At 44.0% G+C, this 27,647-nt stretch overlaps 1 protein-coding gene across 2 annotated transcripts in view; it reads right to left on the bottom strand.

Moving 5' to 3' along the window:
• LOC138489475 (zinc finger protein 436-like) overlaps positions 1-27,647 on the bottom strand; it is a 188,014-nt gene that overhangs the window by 139,415 nt on the left and 20,952 nt on the right. For both annotated transcript variants that reach the window (XM_069617210.1, XM_069617211.1), the window contains exon 2: positions 9,610-9,736. In XM_069617210.1, the coding sequence (XP_069473311.1) occupies positions 9,610-9,736 (127 nt within the window). The remainder of the gene's footprint in view (positions 1-9,609; positions 9,737-27,647) is intronic.

Genomic DNA, 27,647 nt, shown 5'->3' with positions numbered 1-27,647 from the left:
GCATATTCCTGGGGTGGAGCAAACTATCCCTCTTTCTTTGAAGGATATAGTCATATTGAGCTTACTGAGAAGGTCCCTTCCGAGCAAGTTTATTGGGGAATGTTCGTAATACAGTAGGGGCGTCCTCACTGTCTTACCCCCCACTGTCACATCCAACTCTTAAGGAACTTCGATGACAGCCCCAGAGAACCCCTGTGTCTCCCACCTGCGGTTAGAAAGCGGAAACCGACCCTCACATATGCATGATTTCTCCGCTCCCGAATCCACTAGGGATGTCACGGTATTAGTTTTATGATGGTACAATAACCTTATTGCCAAATGCCAACCATGGTATATCATGGTTATCGCGGTATAGCAGGTGGAGTTAACTAATCTTAACAAATATTTTCTAAAAGGTCATAAATTGTCAGATTTATCATCACAAACAAAACCAGGCACCCAGGGTCAGAATTGGGCTTTTCAACATACTTTCCAATGTAATGCCACCCCGTGCTTCCACCAAGCACAAACACACATGTGGAGAGGAGGAGGGGGCGGGGGGGCAGCCCTGCTGCGACTGGCAAAGCAAACTGAATAGCTTTTCTTAAGTGGTCCTTTAGGCTTTTAGCTCCCCCACTGGCTACTGGTGAAGATGAACATGTTGCCATCTTGATAACCTGCATGCCACAGATCATTGGAGCCTGATGGTAGTATACGCTTGTGCGCATACACACACACACACGCGCACTCTCTCTTTACGTTACAGCCTTTAGTTTACTTGCGGGCCAAAAGGTGTTCAGTAATCACGGACATGTTACCCTTTGGTATGGCAGCAGGGAATACCCTCAGAGATGAGTAAACTTTTCAGTGTGACTTATTATATGTAAATTCAATGATAGAATCAGGGAAATCCCCCATTGTCATATGTTTAGAAAACATTATCCATTATAAATATTTAAACCCCAAAGCCGCCAACCCAAAGTAAACCCTTTTCCTTCTTGGCACTGTATTTATTCTTCCTATTGCTAACATATTGATTTTGTGTCAGGCACGTGTGGTTTATGGAATGGCATTAAAAACTGCTCCAACTGAAACTACTTGGCAGACGGCACATCCAACGGTGCAAGACCAAGACTGCGCAGCACTTGCTTACTGCAGCCTTTCCAATGATTGAAAAGCACACTTAATGGTATGAACGGTATACCGGTATAAACAATGTGACGGTTATTATTGTTCAATTAAGTGGTTCACGGTATCTTTAACGGTATACCGTAATACCGTTACATCCCTAGAATCCACCATGAATATGAACTGCTTGTCTCTTATCTGTGCCCCTACTAATGGTTCCTCTGCTGCATTGTAGGTGGTAGATAAAACGGGACACGCAAGTGTTCTCTGTGGGCTGTCCTATGCTGGCTGCCTCATTGCTCCCCCCTGACTAAAAACATTGCCTGACACAACCGCTACACCACTATAGGGGGCTGGGCCAGGTGCCCCGTTCGCAACTGTGGTGAAAGGGTTTCCTAGTGTGTAGTGCATAGGTTTGTCGTTCTGTGGGTGACCCTGTGTTCTGCTGTGTTGAACGTGTCTTTGGTCTACATACCCTTGCTCCTCTGGCCTCTGTTGTCTTCCCATTGGGAGGCCATATGGGCTCCCTGGGTGGGGGTTACCATATTGCTCCACATCCTGAAATCCGTTGTTTGGTCTGTTTCTACATTCTCGTGAGAAGTGCCCCCACCTCCCGCAATTCCAGCAGCTCCCTTGTGCCCCTCTGGGGCATTGCCCCCCATATGCTCCATTACCACCGTACCCCTGCCCCCCTCCTCTGCGACCCCGGTACCCACCTCGTCCCCCTTGAGGGGCCGTATCCTGCCACTGTGGACCTCCGTACTGCTCCTGTCCGTTCCACTGCGGTTGTCCCGCTGCTGCCCAATTCGCTGCCATCCTCCCCTGTATTGCTACCAGCCCCTCCTCCTTGTCTCCCTCCCTACTATGTGGGAGCGCCCCTACTGCTGCAGCAACCTTCACCAGTTTCGTTTGTACTGACTTGGCCTCATCTGCCAATCTTTTTTGTGCCATTTCCTTTTCTTGTTCCTTTATTCGTTTGCAGTGGTGCACTATTATGCTCTGTATTTCGGGCCACCCCTTCGCCTCGATCCCTGCAATTTTGTCAAGTGCTTTCTGTACCTCTTTAGGCAGGCCTCTCTTTATAATGAAATAAAATAATGATGTTGATTGGTACCAGAGCGTGCCCGTTTCCGCTCTCCACATCTCCTGTACCCGAAAAATGTAATCCATAGCATCCTCCCCCTCGTTCATCGTACATTGCATGACTGACTGTAAATCTTGTGTATCTGGAAATGTTTTTCTTAATGCGTCCCACACTCGTGCTCGTACTGTGTTAAATGAGGCACCATCATGACGGTCACAATCTAATGTCACCCCCGGAAAACCGGCTTTTATCCACACTCTATCTGCTTGGTCCGCAACCGCTGATACTAGTAGACTTTTTACATCCCCTACCGCCAGTGGGACCCCGCTGTATGTTTCTCTAATGCATATATCCACTTACTTGCCCCTCCGGACAATGGTGGTAATAATTTTAACAGATTGGCCTTATCCATTTGAGCCCAGGGTATGTAGTTTGGTCTCCCCTCCTCCCCTGTGTATCAACGGGAGTTGTAACTTCCCCTTTGTTGCTTTGCTTGTACTCACCTTCGTTCCCTTCCTTCCTAGTGGGGCCATTCTCCCTAGCCTATTTCTTAGTCGCCCTGTCCATTCCTCATCCATTGTTCTCCCCAGATGTGCACTATCCATTCTCCCACTCTCTCCTCCCATTGGCACACTTAATCTCCCACCTTCTTCTTCATCGTCCTCCACATCACACCACAAGTCCTCTCTCCCCCCTGTGACCAAAATCTCATCATCTGCATGTTCACTTGCCCCGTCTATTTCTATTATTCGCGTGGGCTCTTCTTGTATTCTGAACAATATTTCCCCCTTCTTCCACCCCTCCTCAATCGTCCTGTCATTATTTTGTGCTCTTGGTGTTTGCTCTGACCGGGCAGTATTAGTCCCACTTTGCTCACAGATATTTTTAATTCTAGATAATTCCTCTCTTGCTAATGAGAGCCTTGAATCTAAATCCTCTGTTAACTTCTCTATATCTACTGTGGGTGTACATATCTGTTCACGCTGTCTATGACCCTTATATGGCGGGGGTGCAGTCGGGCCATGTGTTGTTGTAGCTTGAGTTGGGGGCACATATGTGGGGTCATTATACCCTTCTGCGGGCACCGGTTTATTAAGTATAGGGTACAACCGTGTCACTTCACCTGGTTTTTCTTCCTCAGTCCCTTCTTTATCGCCTTTGGGTATCAGTAACGGGTTGTCTGTGGTGGACGGCAAATTGGTCGTCGGCTCTATCTTTTTGATGGGAGGCACCTCTTCAAACAATCGCCAGAGATCTAATATCTCCCTCCTATTGTGGAACTGTTTCCCCTTATATTTCATAAAGATGCATGTAGCCACCATGTCTAGAACATTTTTATCAAAAGATCCTCCTTCGGGCCATATTTGGGGCAGACCCTCTCCCTTTAACCCTGTGACCCACTGATCGTGGTACTTTCTAATGCGTTCAGCATATCCAGGTAAACTCTTACAGATATGAGCCAGGGGTGTCTCTGTCCCCATTGTATGTGGTTGGCTTGTATAACTATATATATATATATATACATATATATATATATATATATATAGATATATATATATATAGATATAGATAGATATATATATATATAGATATGTATCTCTAAAACTTTATACTTTTCTGACACCTTGGCAATAAGGGAGTGTGCGGTTGTGTAGTTTATACTAAAAATTACTTAGGGGGCACATACAAGAGCAAACCACCTTCTGCACACTACCAATATTTCCAGCACAAACATTCAAAAGAAACAGCTTAATCCATTGGGCTTACCACCTTATAATGTCCGTAGGTCACACTTACCATGACCACATCATGATCATGCACTTTTTACAAGTCACTAAAATCATCATAACATGGCTTTGTTTCAACACATATAATGCATATACAATGATAGTCGATACCCTATGGGAAGTTAACCTTCAATCCCTTTCTTCCCTCCCTTGTTTCACCTAACCTTTCTTTATTTGTTATGAGATCCCCCTTTTTCACGCGTATCTCTTTTTGTCTTTACTAAGTATTTCACCTATTTTCATTTATAGACCCAGAAAGAATAAAAGAAAAGCATTTACTAATATATTCATTGTGTCTCCTTTTTCTACCAGACACCTTTATCTTATTCTCCACTTGTTCATATATTCCCAGTACTAGTCAAGATAGCACTATGCGGCGCCGCCTTCTACCCCTTTGCAGAGCTAGGTTCCCGTCTCTTTATCTCTTTTCACCTTTTGATCCTAATGGCCATATGCAAAGAAAAAGGAAAGAAGGTATAGTAATGATTCTAGTGATCCCCACCGTATCCCCTTTTTAAATGACCTCATTTTTAAAAAAAATCCTGCTCCCTTCCCCTACTCCCCGTATCCCTTATGATCACGCGCTCTTAATACTCACGTGCCCGTCTTGAACCTCGAGTCTCCGAACTGGGTTCGTCCAGGTGGCGCTGCCACACGCTCAACGGCCAGCCCCAGCACCGTCGAGCGGTACTCAAAGGGAATTTTTTGAAACGGGATCCCTTACGCTTTCTCTAATACGTGCGCCCTTCTGAGCGTACCAGTCGCCGTAGCTGGTGTATGGGAGGACAGGTCAAAGAGACCCCCCCCTCCCCTGCTGTCCCCTCCTTGTGATGTCCATGACTCGTCAGGGGGCCCCCCTGCCAACAGGGCCTAGGTGGTGGGTGGACCATTGGCCGACACATGGACCAAACGTACTGTATTAGGCTAGACCCTGGGAACCATTTTGAAAACCAGAACGCCATCTTAAGATATGACTCCATGTGCGCTGCAGCACGGCTCCCACCTTCAGAGAGTCCTCATCTACCCTGTTGCCTCCGATCCGCTGAAAGCCCGTTCCCACGACCAGTCGGACATGAGCTAGTGTTAGAGCAAACACTGTATTTTTCACCTTCCGCAGTGCATCATTATCCCCAGCATGACCCAGGCAGCGGGGCTGGCCTGGAAAATAACTGTAAACCCTCCTCGATGAAACAAAAGCCTTAATCCCACATCAAGACACAGCTCATACATATATACATATATTGCATTACAATGATATCCCTTCTGCACGACCTCCGTGTCAAAATTCTATGAACACTGTACGAACAAAAGAATGTGTCATTGTGTGACCACATGGTCACGACACTCGAACCCTCTCAGTATGCGCACACACTCAGGGCCCCTGGCCTCCTACTATGTGCTTCTCTAGGGGTAATGTAAAATGAGTGATACCAAGTCCTTATGCCATGACTACCCTGATGCTGCTAGAGTGCAAAGGAACACAAGCACGACTATATTGTGAGCTCATGTAAATTGCTTAAATGAGATCCATAGAATGCCATCAAGTGCAAATGTACAGGTTTAATGTGTATTACTGCTGTCAACCGTATTGGTCTGTTCCTCCTGCGTGCTCCACCAACCCTAATGCTACCTCATGTATCGTGTTTACAATGTGTTGCTAAACCTGCTGATATTGCAAATACTTACCCTATAGTGACTAATGGAGCTGTAGATATAGTTAACGAATTCTGAAATTAATATGTACTGATGTAAATACTATAGATGTGTAACCCCTTAGCCATTTTTACTTATTACATTATACGAATCCATTAATCGTCAATGCAATCCAATACGATTTGGAGCTTGCAAGAAGGCTATCATCGTGGGCATACCCAAGGCCACCTCCCCTCCCTTCCCATTGAAGCCTGCCAGAGAAAGCAAAGGCCCGAGCTACACCGCCTCACCTCCCCCAATTCGGCTGGAGCCACTTCAAACATTCATGATTCCCCCGCAGCTCACACGGCCACAAACAGCCACCTGAATTATTTACAGCCTAGCAGCAAAATCCAGCCATAACCAGAGGCGCCCCCTCATAGGTCCCACAACCCACCATTTCACCCCAGATTAATGACGCTTGTAAAAGCAGACACCTAATATTGCACCAACATTGTGTAGAAGCATCCGTCATGACTTCTAACGAGACCCAAAGCTCGGACAGCTTACCCCGTGCCCTGAGACCCGACGCCATGGCCTATGATACCTAGTCAACAGGATATCAGCAACCCTGTACTGATGTATCGCCACAGCACCCCACCTAATGCGCATTCCTCCTGTGTTGTATTAACCTGTAGAATAACCTATTGTAGGATTTACAGGGCAACTGACACTGCAGCATTGAATGAATGGGGTGTGCCTGGCCCTTAAGGCAGAAAGCCAAGGAAGACGTCCATCAATGACACTGATCAGGCCTGACCGGACAGCGCCTCCTGAATGAGCCTAGCTGACCTGCCCACCCCACGTTGGCACCCGGCGGTGTCCACCAACCACGAAGCGACGCATCACAGCTGCACATATACTTAGTCGATGCCACCCAATCCTCATGTACATGTGCCCCCTATAGTGCGTAGGTGCCTATGACACTTTTTGTAAATATAAACGCCTGTCTTTGCAATTGTCGGACAGAGCGCTCTCCGAGTTTGCAGAGTTCTTTGCATGCCCTATTTTGACTTAGATAAAGCTTCCCTTAAGCTCACCCGCACTTGGTCCTAGCCTTATTCCCATTCATGGGAGAGTCCGTTCTTGCCTCTCATTGCGGGGAGGGTCGTGCTATCTGGGGACGCTCGCCTTCACCGGTAAGGGTACCGGTGACCGTTAACCCTTACCGCCTTATTACGAGGTCCCTTCGCGGGATCCGACCTTAACGGCTGGTGTAGACCAGCCGTTAAAGTAGGGACCCGCAAAGGGACCTTGGTGCTAATTACGGTACCGCAATTTGCGGTACCGTTAATTAGCGCCTTCCCCATTCCCATTTTGCCCTATGAGGCAAAAATGGGAATGGGGAAGGGCCATGGCGGCATGGGGAATTACCGCCCGCCAACCTCGGAATGGGGTGGTAATTCCCCATTCCACCATGGTGGTACCGGTATGGTACCGGCGTCAACCAAGGTGCTAATAGCACCTTGGTTTAACGCCTACCGTGTAATGAGGCCCAAAGACTTTTATAAAGGTTTGAAGTAGACCTCAACACAAGGTACTTGTAGTAGTGTTAGGAGCTTTTACTCCTGGCAGGCGAGTATACCAGGACAGGGACTTTCTAGTGGTAGTCCTGTCAGGTTAATGGACCAGGAAGAAATCAATGAAGTAGAGAGAAAAAGAAGAACACAATTTTGGGCCTCATTCCGAGTACGGCGCTAACCAATGGCGCTATTAACGCCTTGGTTGACGCCGTACCCGGACCGGCAGCGCCTTGGTGGTTGGCGGAATTACCGCCCCATTCCAAGGTTGGCGGGGCGGTAATTCCCCAATCCCCATTTACCCTTCCCCATTCCCATTCTTGCCCCATAGGGCATAATGGGAGTGGGGAAGGCGTCAATTACGCCACCGTAAAATACGGTGGCGTAATTAACATCAAGGTCCCTTAGCGCCATGGTATTTAACGCCTGCTAAAAGCAGGTGTTAAAAGCACCATGGCGCTAAGGGAACTCGGAGTATGGCGGTAAGGGATTACCGCCACCGCTCTCGTTAGCGGTGGCCGCTATCCCTTACCGCCATACTCGGAATGAGGCCCAATGAAGAAAAAGAACCTGTGGAGTCTTTGTGACAAAATGTTCTTCTTCTTCTGAAATTGTTTAGTTTCTCAAGAAGAAGTTGTGATGAACTCTTTCATATAAGTGGAGAGTTAAAGACTTGTCGTCTAGTTGAACTGTTGCTTCAAGTCCAAGTGAAAGACTTTTGGAGCAAAAAGAACTTTATGATCAGAACTTGGCTACAAAAAGCACTTGCTTATTTGAACTTTGATTGAAATTCCTGTTTTGAATCTGGGGAAGTGGATCCAACCCAGGTTACAAGGATACACAGTTATTAGGTCTACAGTGAATAACGCTAATATTTTTGTTACATTTGAATTGCCATTTATTACTTTCTGAGTTTGATTTATGTATACGTGTGAGGGACAGATTTCTTTTGCTGGAGTTATTCCTTTAGTTATTTTATAGGCAGGCAAATCCTCTTTAGGTTAGGGATAGTGAGAGGTTTATCAAACACTTATTTAATAAAAGGGCTTCTTGTGAAAAACCGTCACCAAGTTGTTCGCCTCACATCTCTGACCCCTCACACATGTGACTGCACTAGCACGTTGTCATCCATGTATTCTATTGCTCTCTCACCTTACTGTCGTAATGGCTCTAGCACTTTATCGTCCATGCATTCGATTGCTCTTGCACCTTACTTTCTTAATGGCTCTAGCACTTTATCGTCCATGCATTCTATTGCTCTCCCACCTTACTGTCTTAATGGCTGTAGCACTTTGTCATCCATGCATTCTATTGCTGTCCCACCTATTGTCTTAATGGCTCTAGCACTTTATCGTCCATGCATTCTATTGCTCTCTCATCTTACTGTAATGGCTCTAGCACTTTATCGTCCATGCATTCTATTGCTCTCTCACCTTACTTTCTTAATGGCTCTAGCACTTTATCGTCCATGCATTCTGTTGCTCTCGCACCTTACTGTCTTAATGGCTCTAGCACATTGTCACCCATGGATTCTATTGCTCTCTCAGCTTACTGTAATGGCTCTAGCACTTTACTGTCCATGCATTCTGTTGCTCTCGCACATTACTGTCTTAATGGCTCTAGCACTTTATCGTCCATGCATTCTGCTGCTCTCGCACATTACTGTCTTAATGGCTGTAGCACTTTGTCACCCATGGATTCTATCGCTCTCACCTTACTGTCAATGGCTGTAGCACTTTATTGCACCTATCTTTTTATTTCCTGGGAAATTGTATATTCTTCGATCTGTTTTATACTATATGGTCTTTAGTATTGTAGAGTAATAACTGTCTGTATATGTTGCTAATCAAATATCACATTTTATGGGTTTACATGAACCTTGTTTCTTTGTTTTATGTACTCTGTGCATGTTGTATGATACTTTATAATGTTTGTTTTAATTGTGTACGGTTGTCATTTTACAACCGGAATCAGAATAAAGAAGAAAAAAGAAAAGACAGAATAGTTCTTGCACAAGATTTACTCATTTTAACCAAACCCCCCCAGTTGTGCAGAATTGTTGCATCATTGCTTCCAAGCTACTGGTGTGAATTCACTACCCGCCTACTGGCGATATACCTTCTTTTCTTCATCAGCTTTATCACATTTTATTAAACATCAACCTAAGCAATGCACTTAATTATATACCAATTGGTGATTGAGTTAACAGTGAGCAACAGTTTAGTTATGCATAAACTATCGAGTATATTTTGCACAGCAACAAGTAAATAATTCAGGACGATTATGCAAACATTTAATGATGTAAAATACATGAATCAAACACAGAATAACAGAACCCTCTTAGGAGAGTCTGAAATAAGAAGGCAGCCTTTTCATAGACTCCAACGCCACTTGTTAAAGATCAGGAGTGTAACTTTACCCAGAGAGAGCAGAGCTTGGTGAATTTCCTTCATCACATTCCTGTAAAGGTCCTTCTGCCATTCTTTTAAAACCTTCCACTCCTCTTCGGCGAAACAGGCAGGAGTGTCATGAAAGGTGACCTGCGCCTGGAACAGAACATGCAACATCAATTATTTACTAATTCCATTCAGTGTGATACAGTATTCAATGAACGTCTGTTCATTTCAAATGGTTGCTTGTGTTTTTAACGAGGTCGCTTTCCTTGTTTTCACCTTCCTTGTGCACTTTTCCCCATTGTGTTTTTTGTCGATTATCTTTTTTTAATGGGAGGCTTCCCAGCCCCTATTTGCCATATTATTTATATATATATGTTATTCAGCCACACTTTGCATTGAGCAAGTAGGAATGGGATAGACAGAATTGTGGAGATAAGCATGCGTCACATCTAGACAGAATTGTGGAGATAAGCATGTGTTACATCTACACAGAATTGTGGAGATAAGCATGCATCACATCTAGACAGAATTGTGGAGATAAGCATGCGTCACATCTAGACAGAATTGTGGAGATAAGCATGTGTTACATCTACACAGAATTGTGGAGATAAGCATGCATCACATCTAGACAGAATTGTGGAGATAAGCATGCGTCACATCTAGACAGAATTGTGGAGATAAGCATGTGTTACATCTACACAGAATTGTGGAGATAAGCATGCATCACATCTAGACAGAATTGTGAAGATTAGCATGCATCACAGCTAAAAAGAATTGTGGAGATAAGCATGCGTCACATCTAGGCAGAATTGTGGAGATAAGCATGTGTCACATCTAGACAGAATTGTGCAGATTAGCATGCATCACATCTAAAAAGAATTGTGGAGATAAGCATGCGTCACATCTAGACAGAATTGTGCAGATTAGCATGCATCACATCTAAAAAGAATTGTGTAGATAAGCATGCGTCACATCTAGACAGAATTGTGGAGATAAGCATGTGTTACATCTACACAGAATTGTGGAGATAAGCATGCATCACATCTAGACAGAATTGTGAAGATTAGCATGCATCACATCTAAAAAGAATTGTGGAGATAAGCATGTGTCACATCTAGACAGAATTGTGGAGATAAGCATGCGTCACATCTAGGCAGAATTGTGGAGATAAGCATGTGTCACATCTAGACAGAATTGTGCACATTAGCATGCATCACATCTAAAAAGAATTGTGGAGATAAGCATGTGTCACATCTAGACAGAATTGTGCAGATTAGCATGCATCACATCTAAAAAGAATTGTGGAGATAAGCATGCGTCACATCTAGACAGAATTGTGGAGATAAGCATGTGTCACATCTGGACAGAATTGTGCAGATTAGCATGCATCACATCTAAAAAGAATTGTGGAGATAAGCATGCGTCACATCTAGACAGAATTGTGGAGATAAGCATGTGTCACATCTAGACAGAATTGTGCATATTAGCATGCATCACATCTAAAAAGAATTGTGGAGATAAGCATGTGTCACATCTAGACAGAATTGTGCAGATTAGCATGCATCACATCTAAAAAGAATTGTGGAGATAAGCATGAGTCACATCTAGACAGAATAGTGGAGATTAGCATGCATCACATCTAAAAAGAATTGTGGCGATAAGCATGCGTCACATCTAGACAGAATTGTGGAGATAAGCATGTGTCACATCTAGACAGAATTGTGCAGATTAGCATGCATCACATCTAAAAAGAATTGTGGAGATAAGCATGCGTCACATCTAGACAGAATTGTGGAGATAAGCACGTGTCACATCTAGACAGCATTGTGGAGATAAGCATGTGTCACATCTAGACAGAATTGTGCAGATTAGCATGCATCACATCTAAAAAGAATTGTGGAGATAAGCATGTGTTACATCTACACAGAATTGTGGAGATAAGCATGTGTCACATCTAGACAGAATTGTGCAGATTAGCATGCATCACATCTAAAAAGAATTGTGGAGATAAGCATGCGTCACATCTAGACAGAATTGTGGAGATAAGCATGTGTCACATCTAGACAGAATTGTGCAGATTAGCATGCATCACATCTAAAAAGAATTGTGGAGATAAGCATGCGTCACATCTAGACAGAATTGTAGAGATAAGCATGTGTCACATCTAGACAGAATTGTGCAGATTAGCATGCATCACATCTAAAAAGAATTGTGGCGATAAGCATGCGTCACATCTAGACAGAATTGTGGAGATAAGCATGTGTCACATCTAGACAGAATTGTGGAGATAGGCATGTGTCACATCTAGACAGAATTGTGCAGATTAGCATGCATCACATCTAAAAAGAATTGTGGAGATAAGCATGTGTCACATCTAGACAGAATTGTGGAGATAAGCATGTGTCACATCTAGACAGCATTGTGGAGATAAGCATGTGTCACATCTAGACAGAATTGTGCAGATTAGCATGCATCACATCTAAAAAGAATTGTGGAGATAAGCATGTGTCACATCTACACAGAATTGTGCAGATTAGCATGCGTCACATCTAAAAAGAATTGTGGAGATAAGCATGTGTTACATCTACACTGGGCCTCATTACGACCTTGGCGCTAATGGGTTAACGGCGCCGTAAAAGGCTGCGGCGCCATTAACCTATTAGCGCCTAATTACGAGGTCCCTTTGCGGGACCCGACCTTAACGGCTGGTGCAGACCAGCCGTTAAAGTAGGGACCTGCAAAGGGACCTTGGTGCTAATTACGGTGCCGCAATTTGCGGCACCGTACTTAGCGCCTTCCCCATTCCCATTGATCCCTATGGGGCGAAAATGGGAATGGGGAAGGGCCATGGAGGAAGGGGGAATTACCGCCCCGCCAACCTTGTAATGGGGTGGTAATTCCCCTTTTCTCCATGGCGGAGTCGGTAACTTACCGCCATGGACCATGGTGCTAATAGCACCATGGTCTTCCGCCAGGGTCGTAATGAGGCCCACAGAATTGTGCAGATTAGCATGCATCACATCTAAAAAGAATTGTGGAGATAAGCATGTGTTACATCTACACAGAATTGTGGAGATAAGCATGTGTCACATCTAGACAGAATTGTGGAGATAAGCATGCGTCACATCTAGATAGAATTGTGGAGATAAGCATGTGTCACATCTAGACAGAATTGTGGAGATAAGCATGCGTCACATCTAGACAGAATTGTGAAGATTAGCATGCATCACATCTAAAAAGAATTGTGGAGATAAGCATGTGTCATATCTACACAGAATTGTGCAGATTAGCATGCATCACATCTAAAAGGAATTGTGGAGATAAGCATGTGTTACATCTACACAGAATTGTGCAGATTAGCATGCATCACATCTAAAAAGAATTGTGGAGATAAGCATGTGTCACATCTAGACAGAATTGTGCAGATTAGCATGCATCACATCTAAAAAGAATTGTGGAGATAAGCATGTGTCACATCTACACAGAATTGTGCAGAATAGCATGCGTCACATCTAAAAAGAATTGTGGAGATAAGCATGTGTCACATCTAGACAGAATTGTGAAGATTAGCATGCGTCACATCTAAAAAGAATTGTGGAGATAAGCATGTGTCACATCTACACAGAATTGTGCAGATTAGCATGCGTCACATCTAAAAAGAATTGTGGAGATAAGCATGTGTTACATCTACACAGAATTGTGCAGATTAGCATGCGTCACATCTAAAAAGAATTGTGGAGATAAGCATGTGTTACATCTACACAGAATTGTGCAGATTAGCATGCGTCACATCTAAAAAGAATTGTGGAGATAAGCATGTGTTACATCTACACAGAATTGTGGAGATAAGCATGTGTCACATCTAGACAGAATTGTGGAGATAAGCATGCGTCACATCTAGATAGAATTGTGGAGATAAGCATGTGTCACATCTAGACAGAATTGTGGAGATAAGCATGCGTCACATCTAGATAGAATTGTGGAGATAAGCATGTGTCACATCTAGACAGAATTGTGGAGATAAGCATGCGTCACATCTAGACAGAATTGTGAAGATTAGCATGCATCACATCTAAAAAGAATTGTGGAGATAAGCATGTGTCACATCTACACAGAATTGTGCAGATTAGCATGCATCACATCTAAAAGGAATTGTGGAGATAAGCATGTGTTACATCTACACAGAATTGTGCAGATTAGCATGCATCACATCTAAAAAGAATTGTGGAGATAAGCATGTGTCACATCTAGACAGAATTGTGCAGATTAGCATGCGTCACATCTAAAAAGAATTGTGGAGATAAGCATGTGTCACATCTACACAGAATTGTGCAGAATAGCATGCGTCACATCTAAAAACAATTGTGGAGATAAGCATGTGTCACATCTAGACAGAATTGTGAAGATTAGCATGCGTCACATCTAAAAAGAATTGTGGAGATAAGCATGTGTCACATCTACGCAGAATTGTGCAGATTAGCATGCGTCACATCTAAAAAGAATTGTGGAGATAAGCATGTGTTACATCTACACAGAATTGTGCAGATTAGCATGCGTCACATCTAAAAAGAATTGTGGAGATAAGCATGTGTTACATCTACACAGAATTGTGCAGATTAGCATGCGTCACATCTAAAAAGAATTGTGGAGATAAGCATGTGTTACATCTACACAGAATTGTGCAGATTAGCATGCGTCACATCTAAAAAGAATTGTGGAGATAAGCATGTGTTACATCTACACAGAATTGTGACGATTAGCATGCGTCACATCTAATAAGAATTGTGGAGATAAGCATGTGTCACATCTAGACAGAATTGTGCAGATTAGCATGCGTCACATCTAAAAAGAATTGTGGAGATAAGCATGTGTCACATCTAGACAGAATTGTGGAGATAAGCATGTGTCACATCTAGACAGAATTGTGGAGATAAGCATGTGTCACATCTAGACAGAATTGTGGAGATAAGCATGTGTCACATCTAGACAGAATTGTGGAGATAAGCATGCGTCACATCTATACAGAATTTTGGAGATAAGCATGTGTCACATCTAGACAGAATTGTGCAGATTAGCATGCATCACATCTAAAAAGAATTGTGGAGATAAGCATGCGTCACATCTAGACAGAATTGTGCAGATTAGCATGCATCACATCTAAAAAGAATTGTGGAGATAAGCATGTGTCACATCTACACAGAATTGTGCAGATTAGCATGCATCACATCTAAAAAGAATTGTGGAGATAAGCATGTGTCACATCTACACAGAATTGTGCAGATTAGCATGCATCACATCTAAAAAGAATTGTGGAGATAAGCATGTGTTACATCTACACAGAATTGTGCAGATTAGCATGCATCACATCTAAAAAGAATTGTGGAGATAAGCATGTGTTACATCTACACAGAATTGTGAAGATTAGCATGCATCACATCTAAAAAGAATTGTGGAGATAAGCATGTGTTACATCTACACAGAATTGTGAAGATTAGCATACGTCACATCTAGACAGAAATGTGCAGATTAGTTTGCGTCACACCTAGACAGAATTGTGGAGATCAGAATGCGTTACATCTACACAGGTTTGTGGAGATTAGCATGCGTTACATCTAGACAGAATTGTCGAGATTAGTTTGTGTCACATCTAGACAGAATTGTGGAGATTAGCATGCACCACATCTAGACAGAGTTGAGGAGATTATACTTGTGTCACGTCTAGACCGAATTGTGTAGATTAGCAAGGGTCAAATCTAGACAGAATCGTGGAAATTAGCATGCATCACTTCTAGATAGATCTGTGAAGATTAGCCCTGCATCACATCTAGACAGAATCATGGAAATTAGCACGCATCACATCTAGATAGAATTGTGGAGATTATACTTGCGTCACATCTAGACAGAATTGTGAAGATTAGAATGAATCACATCTAGACATAATTGTAGAGATTAGCATGCATCACATCTAGACATAATTGTGGAGATAAGCATGTGTCTCATCTAGATAGTGATGCCACTAACCAACCCTACTAAGAAATCTCCCCCCTCTGCATACACCTCTCAAATTCTGACTAAACACAACCATACCTCTAAAGCACAACAAACCACATGCACTTCACTACACTGAAACAACAAAACAGACCACACATAGCTTTGCACAACAGCGCATGACGGCTACCAACCGAAAAGCATACCTAAACTCAGCGAACGGTGCTAACTCATGTGAAGCTGCGAACAGCACATCACAGCTCTTGCACTCTTACCACTCAATCCTACTAACCCACAAACCTGTGTTCCTTTCAGATCTGCCAAAGCACCAGGGGACGATAGTGGTAGTGAGCGGTATAAATATCCTTTAACATAACCGACCACATGGAAAAATGCACAAGTAATGTGCAAACATAGGAATGTGACCTTGCTAAAAACACATATGTTTCAAATAAACGTGCCCTCCCCCTTCATTGCTTCCCCTCACCAAAGCCTTATAGCTTCATGTTTTTACAATAATAGCCATGCAACATTTCACTCAAGAACCTGAGTTTTGTTAAAGGCAAACCTCACAAGGCAGCAATAGATTGCAATACAGGCACCTCCAGCGACATGTATACAAGATTAATCACCGTTTTCAAATATTCATACCCTCCGAGGCACAGTACGTAGCCACGTAATTCCATACGGCATTACGTGCGCTACTCTTTGAAGTCATAAACACTCAATATTTATCAGAACAATGGTACTGGCGCCCGCAAGAACACGGCTGTTTCATTGATCGAGTCACCAGTATCTGGAGAGCATCAAACTTGCTGTCGATAGGGTCGAGCCTATGACTTGTAGTATTGTTTTGCATAAGTGCATTTCATATATCGTGTCTAAGACCCTTACTTTTTCAATTTCTTTACTTTAGAACTTTCAAGTGGAAGGACATTGTTAACGCTGACACCATGCTGTGTTTACTTTATACTGATTATACAACCGATTCTTCTGGAGCGTAACTCTCTCTATGTGTATGCAGAGAATAACCCTGTTTGTCAAATCAGAACAAAATTTAAGGTTTTCCTCTTACATGTATAGATCAATGCACTGATGGCTAGTCACTAGCAGCCGTCCACCAAAGAAAACAATTTTTTCTCAAAGAACATAATTTCACTTATGTCATTTGGGTGGCAGGTCTTTTTATTTATAATGCGCCTATATAGCCAAATGGTGTTTCAAGGCGCATCAAGACAAGGGAGGGGGATACAGGGAAGAACAAACAAAAACAATAATGTTCCTACTGGGTCTTGAGACATTTAAATTGTGCAGGTGCCGTAACAAGAATTCAGGGTAGAGGGTGGAGGAAGGGGCAGGAAGGATTGGGCAGTCAGGGAAGAAGACAAACAAATAACATTCCTACTATGTCATGCAACAATTCGGAGCATGCAAAAATGAGGTGCCGATTTGGTACAGTACTACTCTCCCGTTTATCCTGATGAAAGCATTAGATTAATAAATTGCCGAAACGTCATCGCATCACTTATTAGTTGTCACGTCAACCCTATCAAGAGCAAAGAATTTGCTACTGTAACTACTGGAATACATTTTTGATCAATGATTTTTATATCCAATGAAAGTACGAACCTGTGATTTTCCACAAGCATCTAATTGATCTGACTGCTTCATGGATAATTAACTTTGAATCTGTACGATTCATGTATCCTTTGCCTTTTTCTTTTTTTTTTGTTTTTCCAGCAAATATCTCCATATATTATTTGTATTCTTTTCAATGTATGTATTTGTTACAATGTCTGACTTTTACCTTTTTTTTTTTAAATTGGTTACCCCTTGTAGCAGAGTGCTTTCATGTGGGTATATATATATTTATATTTGCATCTATCTAGGAAACTAGGTGAAATTCATGCTATGTTTTGATAAATGACTATCTGATCAATTGTATTGTTCATAACTTGCATGCCTTGCGTGGTCTTCAGTGTAGTCACTACGTTAGTTATTCTTATTTAAGTAACTGTGCACAAAAGTATTAAGTGAAAACTCTAAGTTGTTACACAATGCAGAATTACAGTATTGCTACTTTAAAAAACGACATTGTCTCCATGTTTTTCAGTAAAGTTTAGGTTATTCTATCTAAAGCTCATAGTGTAAACTATATTTCATTTTGTTGGGAAAGTGCATCATATTGATAGGAACACTTTCGAAAATGTAAACGATCACAGGGCCAAATGCATATGTGGCAAACCTTGTTCTGTGACCTGCTGGTTGCATTAATCTGTGCGACTGGTGCGCAACCCATAAACTGATCCCAAACTCCTTAACATTCTATCTTATCACCCTTTTGCTTTATACCAGCTGCCCTGAAAGTGAGGTGGCTGCAAAACTACAATAGTCCACCTAGATACCCAGTTCTCTGCCTGCGGCACCATTCATTCTGCTAAGTCTCTTACTTTCCTTCCCCGTACATAATGAATGCATAAAGCTAACTAGAGGTTTATGCCAAGTAGTGATCGCTATTTCCATCCAGTCTGTACATCTTCTGATCCTCTGCAATACCATGCACTGTACTTGGCCTCCAGAGCGCGCTTTGCTCTACGATTATGATTGCATTATATATTAGCACCTGCAGGAGAGAGCTGACCAATCCTGATGCTGGGAGTGCAAGTGAAATCAACAAATAGCTGCCCACATTTCAGGCCGGGTCGCTGCACCTCAGCCCAGCCTTCAACCTGTCTTTGGAGGCAGCGCTCCAGGCCAAGTCTGCACTGGAGTGCCACACCTCAACGCCCGGTCCCTTCACCTGCAGACCTCCTTGCTCACCTGCAGGTCATGGAAATAGTTATTTCCAATCAGGGACATATGGGTAATTTCATTTTAAGGGAAGCAGTAATTGCATACGGCCTTGTTCCCTTAACAATAAACAAAAAAAGTATCAGCACTCCAGATGGCGGATCTCGGTGCCAATAGTGTTAAATACCACTTTTGTGGATGTGCAGGGCAGGAATGCTGCAATTGTGCTTACCTGACGTTGGAGGACCGTTAGCGGCCCTACCGTCTCCCGAAAGTGGTACTTAACGCTATATTGAAAACAGTCAATATCAATGACAGGCAAGGGCCATCTTGTCCACCTGAAGTTGGCAATTAACCTGCCTGCTGCAAAACCATACTAAGTACCTAGTCTCAGGCGATGACAATCCTTTAACATTGTGAACCTTTTGGTTTATGAAACTTCTGAACTCCTCCTTGGACACCAAATGACGGGTCAAGCTGTTAGGAAGCATGTTTCTGGAGGAAGCATGTTTCTGGAGGCAGCAGGTAAGGTTGACACAGGTCCCTTTTATTAAGTTGACGTAAGACAGGACAGGAACATGAAGGAGCTAGAGCTGCGCCCACTGGCTCACACCACCCAGGCTACATGGTTCTCACTGCCTGGGCTGGAACTCCTACACTCCAATGACAACACACCAACACTCTAAGCACTCAGAGTTCCCACTGGTTGGTGACGGGCTGTTGGCGGGTGTAGAGGAAGGCAACCACTGATGCCTGTCTTTGCATGCTCTGCGTTTCCCGATAATGGGGTCTGCTCATTAACGACAGGTGTCAGAGACCGTTTCTTTACACATGACTGAGGAAATGAATCACATTCATCACATCCCAGTAGCAGACGCTTTGCAGCTTTCAAGGGCGGCAACCAATACCAGCAGTTTCTGGTACTGTTCATTTAGAATGGATTGTGTCCACCCACGTATTTCTCATCTTTGATATATTCAAGTCTGCTTGCAGCTTGCTTCAGAATTTTATTTCATAGGGTCGAGCTTCGTGCAGTGTCGAATCTTGGTCCTTGACGGTCTCCATAGGATGCTGTATATATATATATATATATATATATATATATATATATATATATATATATATATATATATATATATATATATATATATATATCAGCACGTGCGCTGACCGTTCCCCGAGTTCTGTTTTTTCGCATTGCTGCATGTTTTGGAGCAAATCGCCTCAGCGCTTAAACTACGTTTTACTTCGAGAATGGCCTGCATACCGAAAACGGGCTTCAAGCGGTGTTCGGACTGTGGGGCCAAGATGTCGTTTACAGTACTGAACTGTGTTTGTCTGTGGTGGTTGGGATCAGGCCACCAGGTCGATGACTGTGGCTCGTGTCAGTTGATGACGGTTAAGGTCTTGCGGGAAAGGAAAGGGAAACTCGATGCAGGAAAGACCTCCCCCAAATTCCCGGCCCTTACCCCTTCGAAGAGGAAATCTTCCTCTGACTCGAGAGATGTCTCTCCTGTAAAATAATGTTCAAAACATAGACGTTTGAGGTCCAGTTCACGACACTCTTCTTCCTCTTCCTATAAAAACGGCAAGAAACAGCACTGCAGGTCCTCGTCTCATCTTCATCTTCCTCTTCTGAAAGAGTTTGTTGCCCAAAGAAGAACTTGAATCCAGCGAAGTTGGAAACTTACGCTTATAAATGTTGACACTTTTAAAAAACACGTTCCTCCAAGTGTTCCTCTAAAGGAGTCAGAGAAAAGTAGCCACCCCTCGGCGTCTATTTAGACCGGTATGGAGTTCAGTGCGTCATCTTCTCGTGTGCCTAAGAGAACAAGAAGAGAGGCTCCTCGACATAAATCAAAGGAATTTTCTTTGACTCACAAGAAAAAGCAGGCGTCTGGTACCTCGAAACATTCCCTAACGGCATTGAAGCCTTCTTCGAAGGAATCGGAACGTTTATGTTTGTCACCTGAACCTTTGAGGCATATAATTCATGTTGAGCCTTCGAAGCAACATAAGGTGTCGATGCATTTGTCAACAGTTTTGAATAAGCCGTCGAAGCCTTCAACGCCGTCAACCTCATCAGAGCATTCTTCGCTCTCAAAGATTGTAAAATATATTCCTGAGTCTAAATTGTTCCAACCCATTCCAAGATCTGATTTCTTTAGGGAGATGGATTCTATCTTTGAAGATGATGTGGAGGAAGAGGATCCGCCCGCTTTTGGCAAGGAGTATGGAACTCCAAATGTTCCAGAAGAATTAATTTCAGTTGAGTCCAAGATGCAGAATCTTGTGGAAACATTAAAGGAAACCAGTAGTTGGTAAGCCTCACCAGAAACAGAATTCGGAAATGCTAAGATATCTGGGTATACTGATCCTTCTCATAGGATGGTTATTGGTAAAGTAGCTGAATATCTGTGGTGGTCCAGACCTGCAGCCACTGTCGAAACTGATGACCTCACTGACATCTAAGACAGTGGGCCAATAAGAGAAGCTGTATTACTATTCCATGCAGCCCTGAGAGTAAGGGTAATGGAAAACTGGTTGAAACCAGGATTCTATTCCGTCTGTTAATAAGTCATTAACAAAAAAATACAAGACTGCTTCTGTAGATCCTCTGTTTCTGAACAGGCACCCAATGCCTGAAAGCTTCGTGGTTCAAGCAGCAACAGCATCTTCAAAGGCTGCAGCCTATCCTTCTGCTCCAGGAGATAAGGAAGATAGGAGGATTTACTCTTTGGGTAAAATAGTGTTTATTGCATGAAGTATAGCATTAGAATCTGCTAATTTATTTATTAAATTTATATAGCGCTCCTAACCCTGGGGCCTCTGGGCGCTTGTACTTAAGAATATGGTTACAGGTACGAATACATTTAGGGGAACATGAAGTTGGTTACATCCACTTACATTCAGACTTAGATCAAAGGAGATTGCATGAGGCGAATGTTACATCCAGTTACCTTCTGCTTTGTCCTCATCTTGCACCTAGGTGGCACTGGGTACACGATTGCTTAAGTATTCGGTTACATCCAGTTATATTTAGTAAAGTCATAGTAGGTACATACTTTGAAATGAGTCATAATTTGCTACATAAGAGCTTGGTTGCCTCCTGCTGAAGTCAGGCAGGGCCGGGTTTAGAGTTTGTGGTGTTTCTAGGTCCCAATAGGGCAGCTCGCTCCATCAGGTGAGACTGAGTGTGGAAGGGTGGTAGGCTAAGTGTTAATTTTTTAAAGGTCTTGTTTGAAAAGCCAGGTTTTGAGCTTTTTACGAACGACCAGAGTGAGGGGTCCGTTGTGAGCTAAGGGGGCATGGCATTCCAATAGTTGGCGGCCATAACTGGGAAGCTGGAACCGCCTGCTTTTTGTCTTTTGAATCTTTGGATGGATAGCTGGACGATGTATGGTACCAGTGCTACTAATGGTACTAATGCTACCAGTGGAGTATTACTACACGCAACAGACTGTTGCAGCGCGGCTTGGTGAGTTTCTGCCCGTCGGACGGGTCCTTTCCTCTAATTGGTGTGTGTTGCTTTATGTTTTGCTTTATGCTGTTCCGCCCTTGATACCGGTGGTTGAAAGATCCTGCTACAGTTGCAACGCTGACGGCTGTAGTTGCAACACCCTGCTGACTGTCGCCGAACGGGTGTGCAATTTTCGTCGATTTGGCATTGTGGTTGGCTCATGGGGGGCTATGGCTCTGCTTGGAAAAAAACAATGTTCTGGTATGTCTTGCCCGGTTTAGTGGAGTGTTATACTCTGCTACTCCTTTTCTTGTGTTTTTCCCTACATCGGCTGTGTCCTCAATCTGCTAATGCTTGCACCCAGCACTCCCACGTTACAAAGGCCTTTACATTCCCTAATAAATGCCTCTAGCACTGTAAAGCTGCTAAAATCCAATAACATGTCTTCTAACTCTCTGGCTGCATCACCATCCCCCAATGGGGACCGTTGCTCCGAAGTGTTGGCCTTAAGTTCTCGTAGGAGGCAGCGAATCCGCGCCAAGAGATCTGAGATGCCTTCTGATATCAGTGGTACCTCGGACAAAGCTACTGATATCCCAATAAAACGTACAAAGCTGGCTCAACAACCAATGAGCTCGATAATCAAGGTTCAACAAGTAAAAACACCAACAGCTTATGGGGCCACTAAATTTGAAAACCATTAAGTAAGCAGTTGTGAATCTGTCATTTCGACCTCTATCGCAATATCTCCTTGGGAGGAAGGGGATTTCAAATCTAATCCCGTTCCTTCCTTATACTCTCTGGCAGGCTCAGAGAGAAACATTATTTTTGAGTCCGGGAGGCACTCTAAGGCTACAATCATCAAAGAGTTAAATATATGTGACACTCTCTATGATTTTGATGCATGGCTGGATGCTCTAGATACACTTGTTAAGAGACATCACTCTCACAATACTGAAAAATGTCATCAAATAGCCCTTCATGACCTACCTGTGATTCGTCCGATCACTGATAAAGTGAACTGTTCCCCTCAAACAGATTTGCCACCTAAGGAAGTAGATAACTATTTACAAACCATAGGGTCCGCGCCCTGAGTCCACGTCATTATTGAAAGCAGCACCATTGCCTGCGCTCATTGCAAAAAACAAACGTTCACAGAATCATAATTCTGTTTCCGCACTGTTGACGCTACTGTTAAATCACGTCCGGATGGGTCCCACGGATCCATGAATCCTAGACAAAAACAGGCCAATTTACGAAGGCTGCGATTAAGAAAAACTCATATGACAATGCCTAAGGAAGAATCCATTAGAAAACTGGTACTGGACCACAGGTTTTGTATTATTGCTAATGTTATGAAACCATCTCAGAAAGAACCAAGAGGTGCACTTTGAAACAAAGTACTTGCGTGGCTTCGCACAAGATCTGACCCGTGGTAGTTCGATGCTCCGACCTAAAGTTTATGCGCAGAATAGAACTTGATGATTGGTGTGCCCAGAGGGAAAGGGATTGCGTACTGGTGGGGTGTGGAACAAGCAATTTGCCCCACTTTCTAAGCTTGTGTAAATACCTGCCCGTGGGCTCCTCAAATCTTGGACTTGCAGTTGAACATTTAATTGCTGTCTGAAATGATCGCCTTACTTGCTTTACCCTCGACTGATTCATCCTGTTGCTTCCCCTCTTTTTGTGTATTTTTTGTTATTTATGTAGGCCTTTTTTGTAAGTTGTGTTTTCTTTGTAGCACTCTGAGGCCTGCGGGCAAGTAGCGCTTTATAAGAACTCAAATAAATAAGTGCATTCGCGAAATACACACATACCCTTTGGGATGTAGCTGCTTTAGCAGCACATCACATGCCAGAGGGAGAAGAGAGAGAAGGTGCTTTAAGCCTGATACAAGATGGCAAAGATGCTGAGAGGCAATCTCTTCCATTTAGTTTAGATACAGTGGACTCAACCAGTAGAGCCATGGCTGCTAGCACAGTCCTTAGACGTATGTCTTGGTTAAGAAAATCTGGATTTTTGGCAGATGTTCAGGCACGTCTGCTAGACATGCTGTGAGACGGTACTTCTCTTTTTGGGAAGAAGGCTGATAGTCTACAAAAACTGCAAGCTTCTAGAGCTGCAGCTAAATCTTTAGGAGCGACAATAAGGCAACCTCAATCTACAGGTCAAGGATGGAGAGGTCATTCTTTTCGTTTCTATTCCTTCACATCTAGAGGAAGAGGTCAGTTTTCCACAAAGAGGTCAAAGAAGACCCCATCGTGGAAGAGGTAGAGGAGGAAGGACTCCCCGTTCAGCACCCGCTGAGTTACCCTCAGCTTAAGGTGGAGCAGCAAAATGACTCCTTCAACCACAGAACTGTGGTAAAGGCAGACTGTCTTACCATGTCCAGAGTTGGAAAAGCATCATTTCGGATACATGGCTGTTACAAACAGTAGCAGACGGCTACTGCCTACCATTCCCGAAGAAGACCTCTCGATTACCCCCCCCCCCCCCCCAAGAACAAAATCAACCTTGGTTGTAGATCTGCTCCTCCAACAGGAGATTTTCATCCTTTTGGGGAACTGTGTGATAGAATTGGAACCTGTAACAGAGAGGAACCAAGGTTAGTACTCTCCTTACTTTCTAATCCCAAAGAAGGATGGAGGATTGAGACCCATCTTGGACTTGAGATGCCTTAACAAGTTCCTCAGGAAGGACAAGTTCAAGATGGTGACTCTTTCACAGATCCTTCAGACCCTTCATCTCCAGGATTGGTTGGTGTCGTTGGACCTTCAGGATGCTTACTTTCATGTGCCGATACATCAGAATCACAGGAAGTACCTGAGGTTCATGGTTCTCATTATCAGTTTCAAGTTCTGCAATTCGGGCTGGCCTCCACCCGAGGGTCTTCATCAAGCTTATGTCATTGATGGCAGCAAGTCTAAGGAGGGAGCAGGGGGGAATTCACATCTACCCCTACCTGGATGACTGGCTGATCAGAGCCATTTCTCCGGAACAGTCTCTGAATCATCTCAGTCGCACCTGATAACTACTCCACGAGCTGGGCTTCTCCCTGAACTTCAAGAAGTCCCACTTGACACCTTCACAGAAGCTTCAATTGATTGGAGCAGTCCTGGATTCAGCCCCAGGAAAAGCTTTGCCACCCGAGTTAAAGGCTCAACATCTTTTGCAGATGGTCCAAATATTTCAGAGTGCCAAACGTCTTCCGGCCTACGACTTCCTAAGGTTGCTCGGCCTCATGGCATCCTGCATTTTTCTTGTGCCAGAAGCCCATCCGAGAATGAGATCCCTTCAGTGGGCTGTCAGATCCCAGTGGTCTCAATTCTCCGGCAGAATGAAGGACCTTCTGCAGGTCCCAACAAAGGTCACCCAGGATCCCCTGTGGTGAGCCAGGCGGGAGAATGCGATGAGAGGAGAACATTCTTTGGAAACCATGGCCGGAGATAACAGTTGTGACGGACGCCTCCCTCTCAGGATAGGGAGTGCACATAAGAGCGCTTTCATTAAGCAGAAACTGGTCTTAGTCAGAGTCCAGACAGACTCCATATCGACCTTTCGGAGCGGAGGGCAATCAGACTAGGGCTGATGGCTTTCCTGCCCTCGATATAGTTTGATGTGTCCTGATAATGACGGACAACACAGTGGCCATGCATTACCCCAACAAGAGAGGCAGTGTAGGGTCACTGCCCCTGTGCAGACAGGCAATGCAGGTCTGGTTCTGGGCACTAAGAGAAGGAATAACTCTTCTGGCAGTTCATCTAGCCGGAGAAAAGAACATGCCGGTCCGAAAGCACAGCGATTAGAGCACTTGCTCTGACATCTGTGCAGAGCCTGCTAACGCAGGTTCGAATCCCGGTGTTAGGGAGAATTCTCTGTTTAGGCTGAATTTCCCTACCTAGTGAGTCCCCCAGCAGCTTTGCTGGATTTCTGGGGTTTAATTTTTTTCTCCTGCCAAGAGTGAGACTCTTTTACCCTCACTCTTGGACATGTTGAAGTGTGTTTTCTTGGTTAAACCTTGTGTTGAATGGGCTATGGGGTCTCTTACTCCATAGGGCCTCATGTATTTTTGTGATGTGGGTCACACAGCACCCTCTGTGCCGTGACCCAGGGGTGTCCTAGGGACTCCCCAACATAGACTCCATACCCTGGGACTGACTACTGTCTCCCAGGGCATGTAAAGTCACCAAAGACTTTGCTAGTCTTGAATCCTGAACAGAACCAGTACAAACCATCATATTGTGGACGTACTGGCTGGGGCAATTCGATTGCCCCAGGGTCTGTTAGTCGAGGGGGCACGTCTCCGTCCCCCCTGATCGAGTTTTGGCTGGTGGCAGTGGAAACTACTTTTTATATTCGACCGCGAATATTTCCCTATGGGATTTCCCATTGTTTTAGGCTAACACATTTAATTATTTATTTACGGTAGCCTTAAACATACCGCCGGTTTATATATTTATTTTTATAACTCCGGTTGGGACTTTTTGCCAAAACTTGATTCTAAAATGGCGTTGGTGTTCGCCTCTGTAACTCTGACCCAAAGTGGAGCCCTTTGTTCCACTTTTGGCGGGCTTCTCCACAGAAGCCCTCCAAAGTGGTGCCACTCTGTCTGGGGTACTTAGGAGGGGTGGAGGGGGATTTAGGCACCCTGGACTGAGTTACCTTGGTAACTCAAGTCGCACTCCGTCCTGATTGGCCCAAGTGGTGAGCCGCCCGGCTCACCACTTAGCATGGTTGAGTGACAGCTAGGCTGGGTGAATGGGGGTTTGCTGCATAAAAGCAGGGCTTTGGGGACTGGGACTTCAGAAGTCGCCACAGGACCAAGAATCCGACGAGGGAAGAGCTGAGCCGACCTGCTTCGACGACACCACCCGGTGGAGCCCTGCTGAACCGTCTCACCACTTTTTCCCGACGACCGAGGAGAACTCTTAACGGAGTGGCTCCTTCCCTTGACTGGTGGGGACAACCAGTTTTCGCCTTCTTTCCGTTCTTTGAGGTATCTCGTGGCCGCCTTGCCTGTGCCAAGCACCCCGGCAACCGGAATACCACACTTTACCCCCATACCGCGAAAGTCGGTACCAACCCTTTAACCGGAGGACTCCGCGGCTGGTTTCTTCCCGGGCAGTGCAACGACCCTCTTCTTCTGCTCTTCAGCGAGAACTTCTTCTCCCCTGACCGACGTCGAGCCCTGCTGCCACTGCCTGGAACAACTGCCACCGCTGGAGGATCCTTTCCGCTTAAGGTACTGTGTTCTGCCCGGCTTCCCTTGCTACCGACTGTACGGGGTAGATTTAGTCCCCGGCTTTCGAACCTGGGAGTGCCTGGGACACTTTGGCTAAACTTTCTGAGCCACTCTAACCTCTTTTTGACTCTTTGCAAGACTTTGAATCTCTAACTAACAGTGTGATCTTGGGCACATTTTCGCTCCGGCTACTCTAAGAGTGGGCCCTGCCTAGTGACTTTTGCTCACCTGTGACTTTATTCTTCTTTAAGCCTATTGCAAGTGTTCTGGACCTTAGAGTGGTGTGTCTAACCCATTTCTGCTTTTTCTCTCCCTTTCTTGGAAACTACTAGAGTGTCATCTAACGTTAAGCACTCACCTCTGTTTTAATTAAGTGGTGTTTACTTAGAGTTGTCTAGATAGGAGAAAGGATTGAATCTACTTTCATTATAACTGTGTTGAAGTGCTTTTACTATATTTTTGCTAGAGTGTTTTTAACTTATGTGTATTTTAAATAAATAACTATATACTTTTGAAACCAAGCTCTGGTCAGTGTTTGCTTGTGCTATTGTGTTTTGGTACATATTGTGTATACTTTACAT

Source organism: Ambystoma mexicanum, chromosome 9 (genome assembly GCF_040938575.1).
Source record: "Ambystoma mexicanum isolate Mex_15411 chromosome 9, UKY_AmexF1_1, whole genome shotgun sequence".
Lineage (NCBI taxonomy): Eukaryota > Metazoa > Chordata > Amphibia > Caudata > Ambystomatidae > Ambystoma > Ambystoma mexicanum.
The sequence above is the reverse complement of the archived record's forward strand: the minus strand, read 5'-3'. Positions and strand labels throughout refer to the sequence as shown.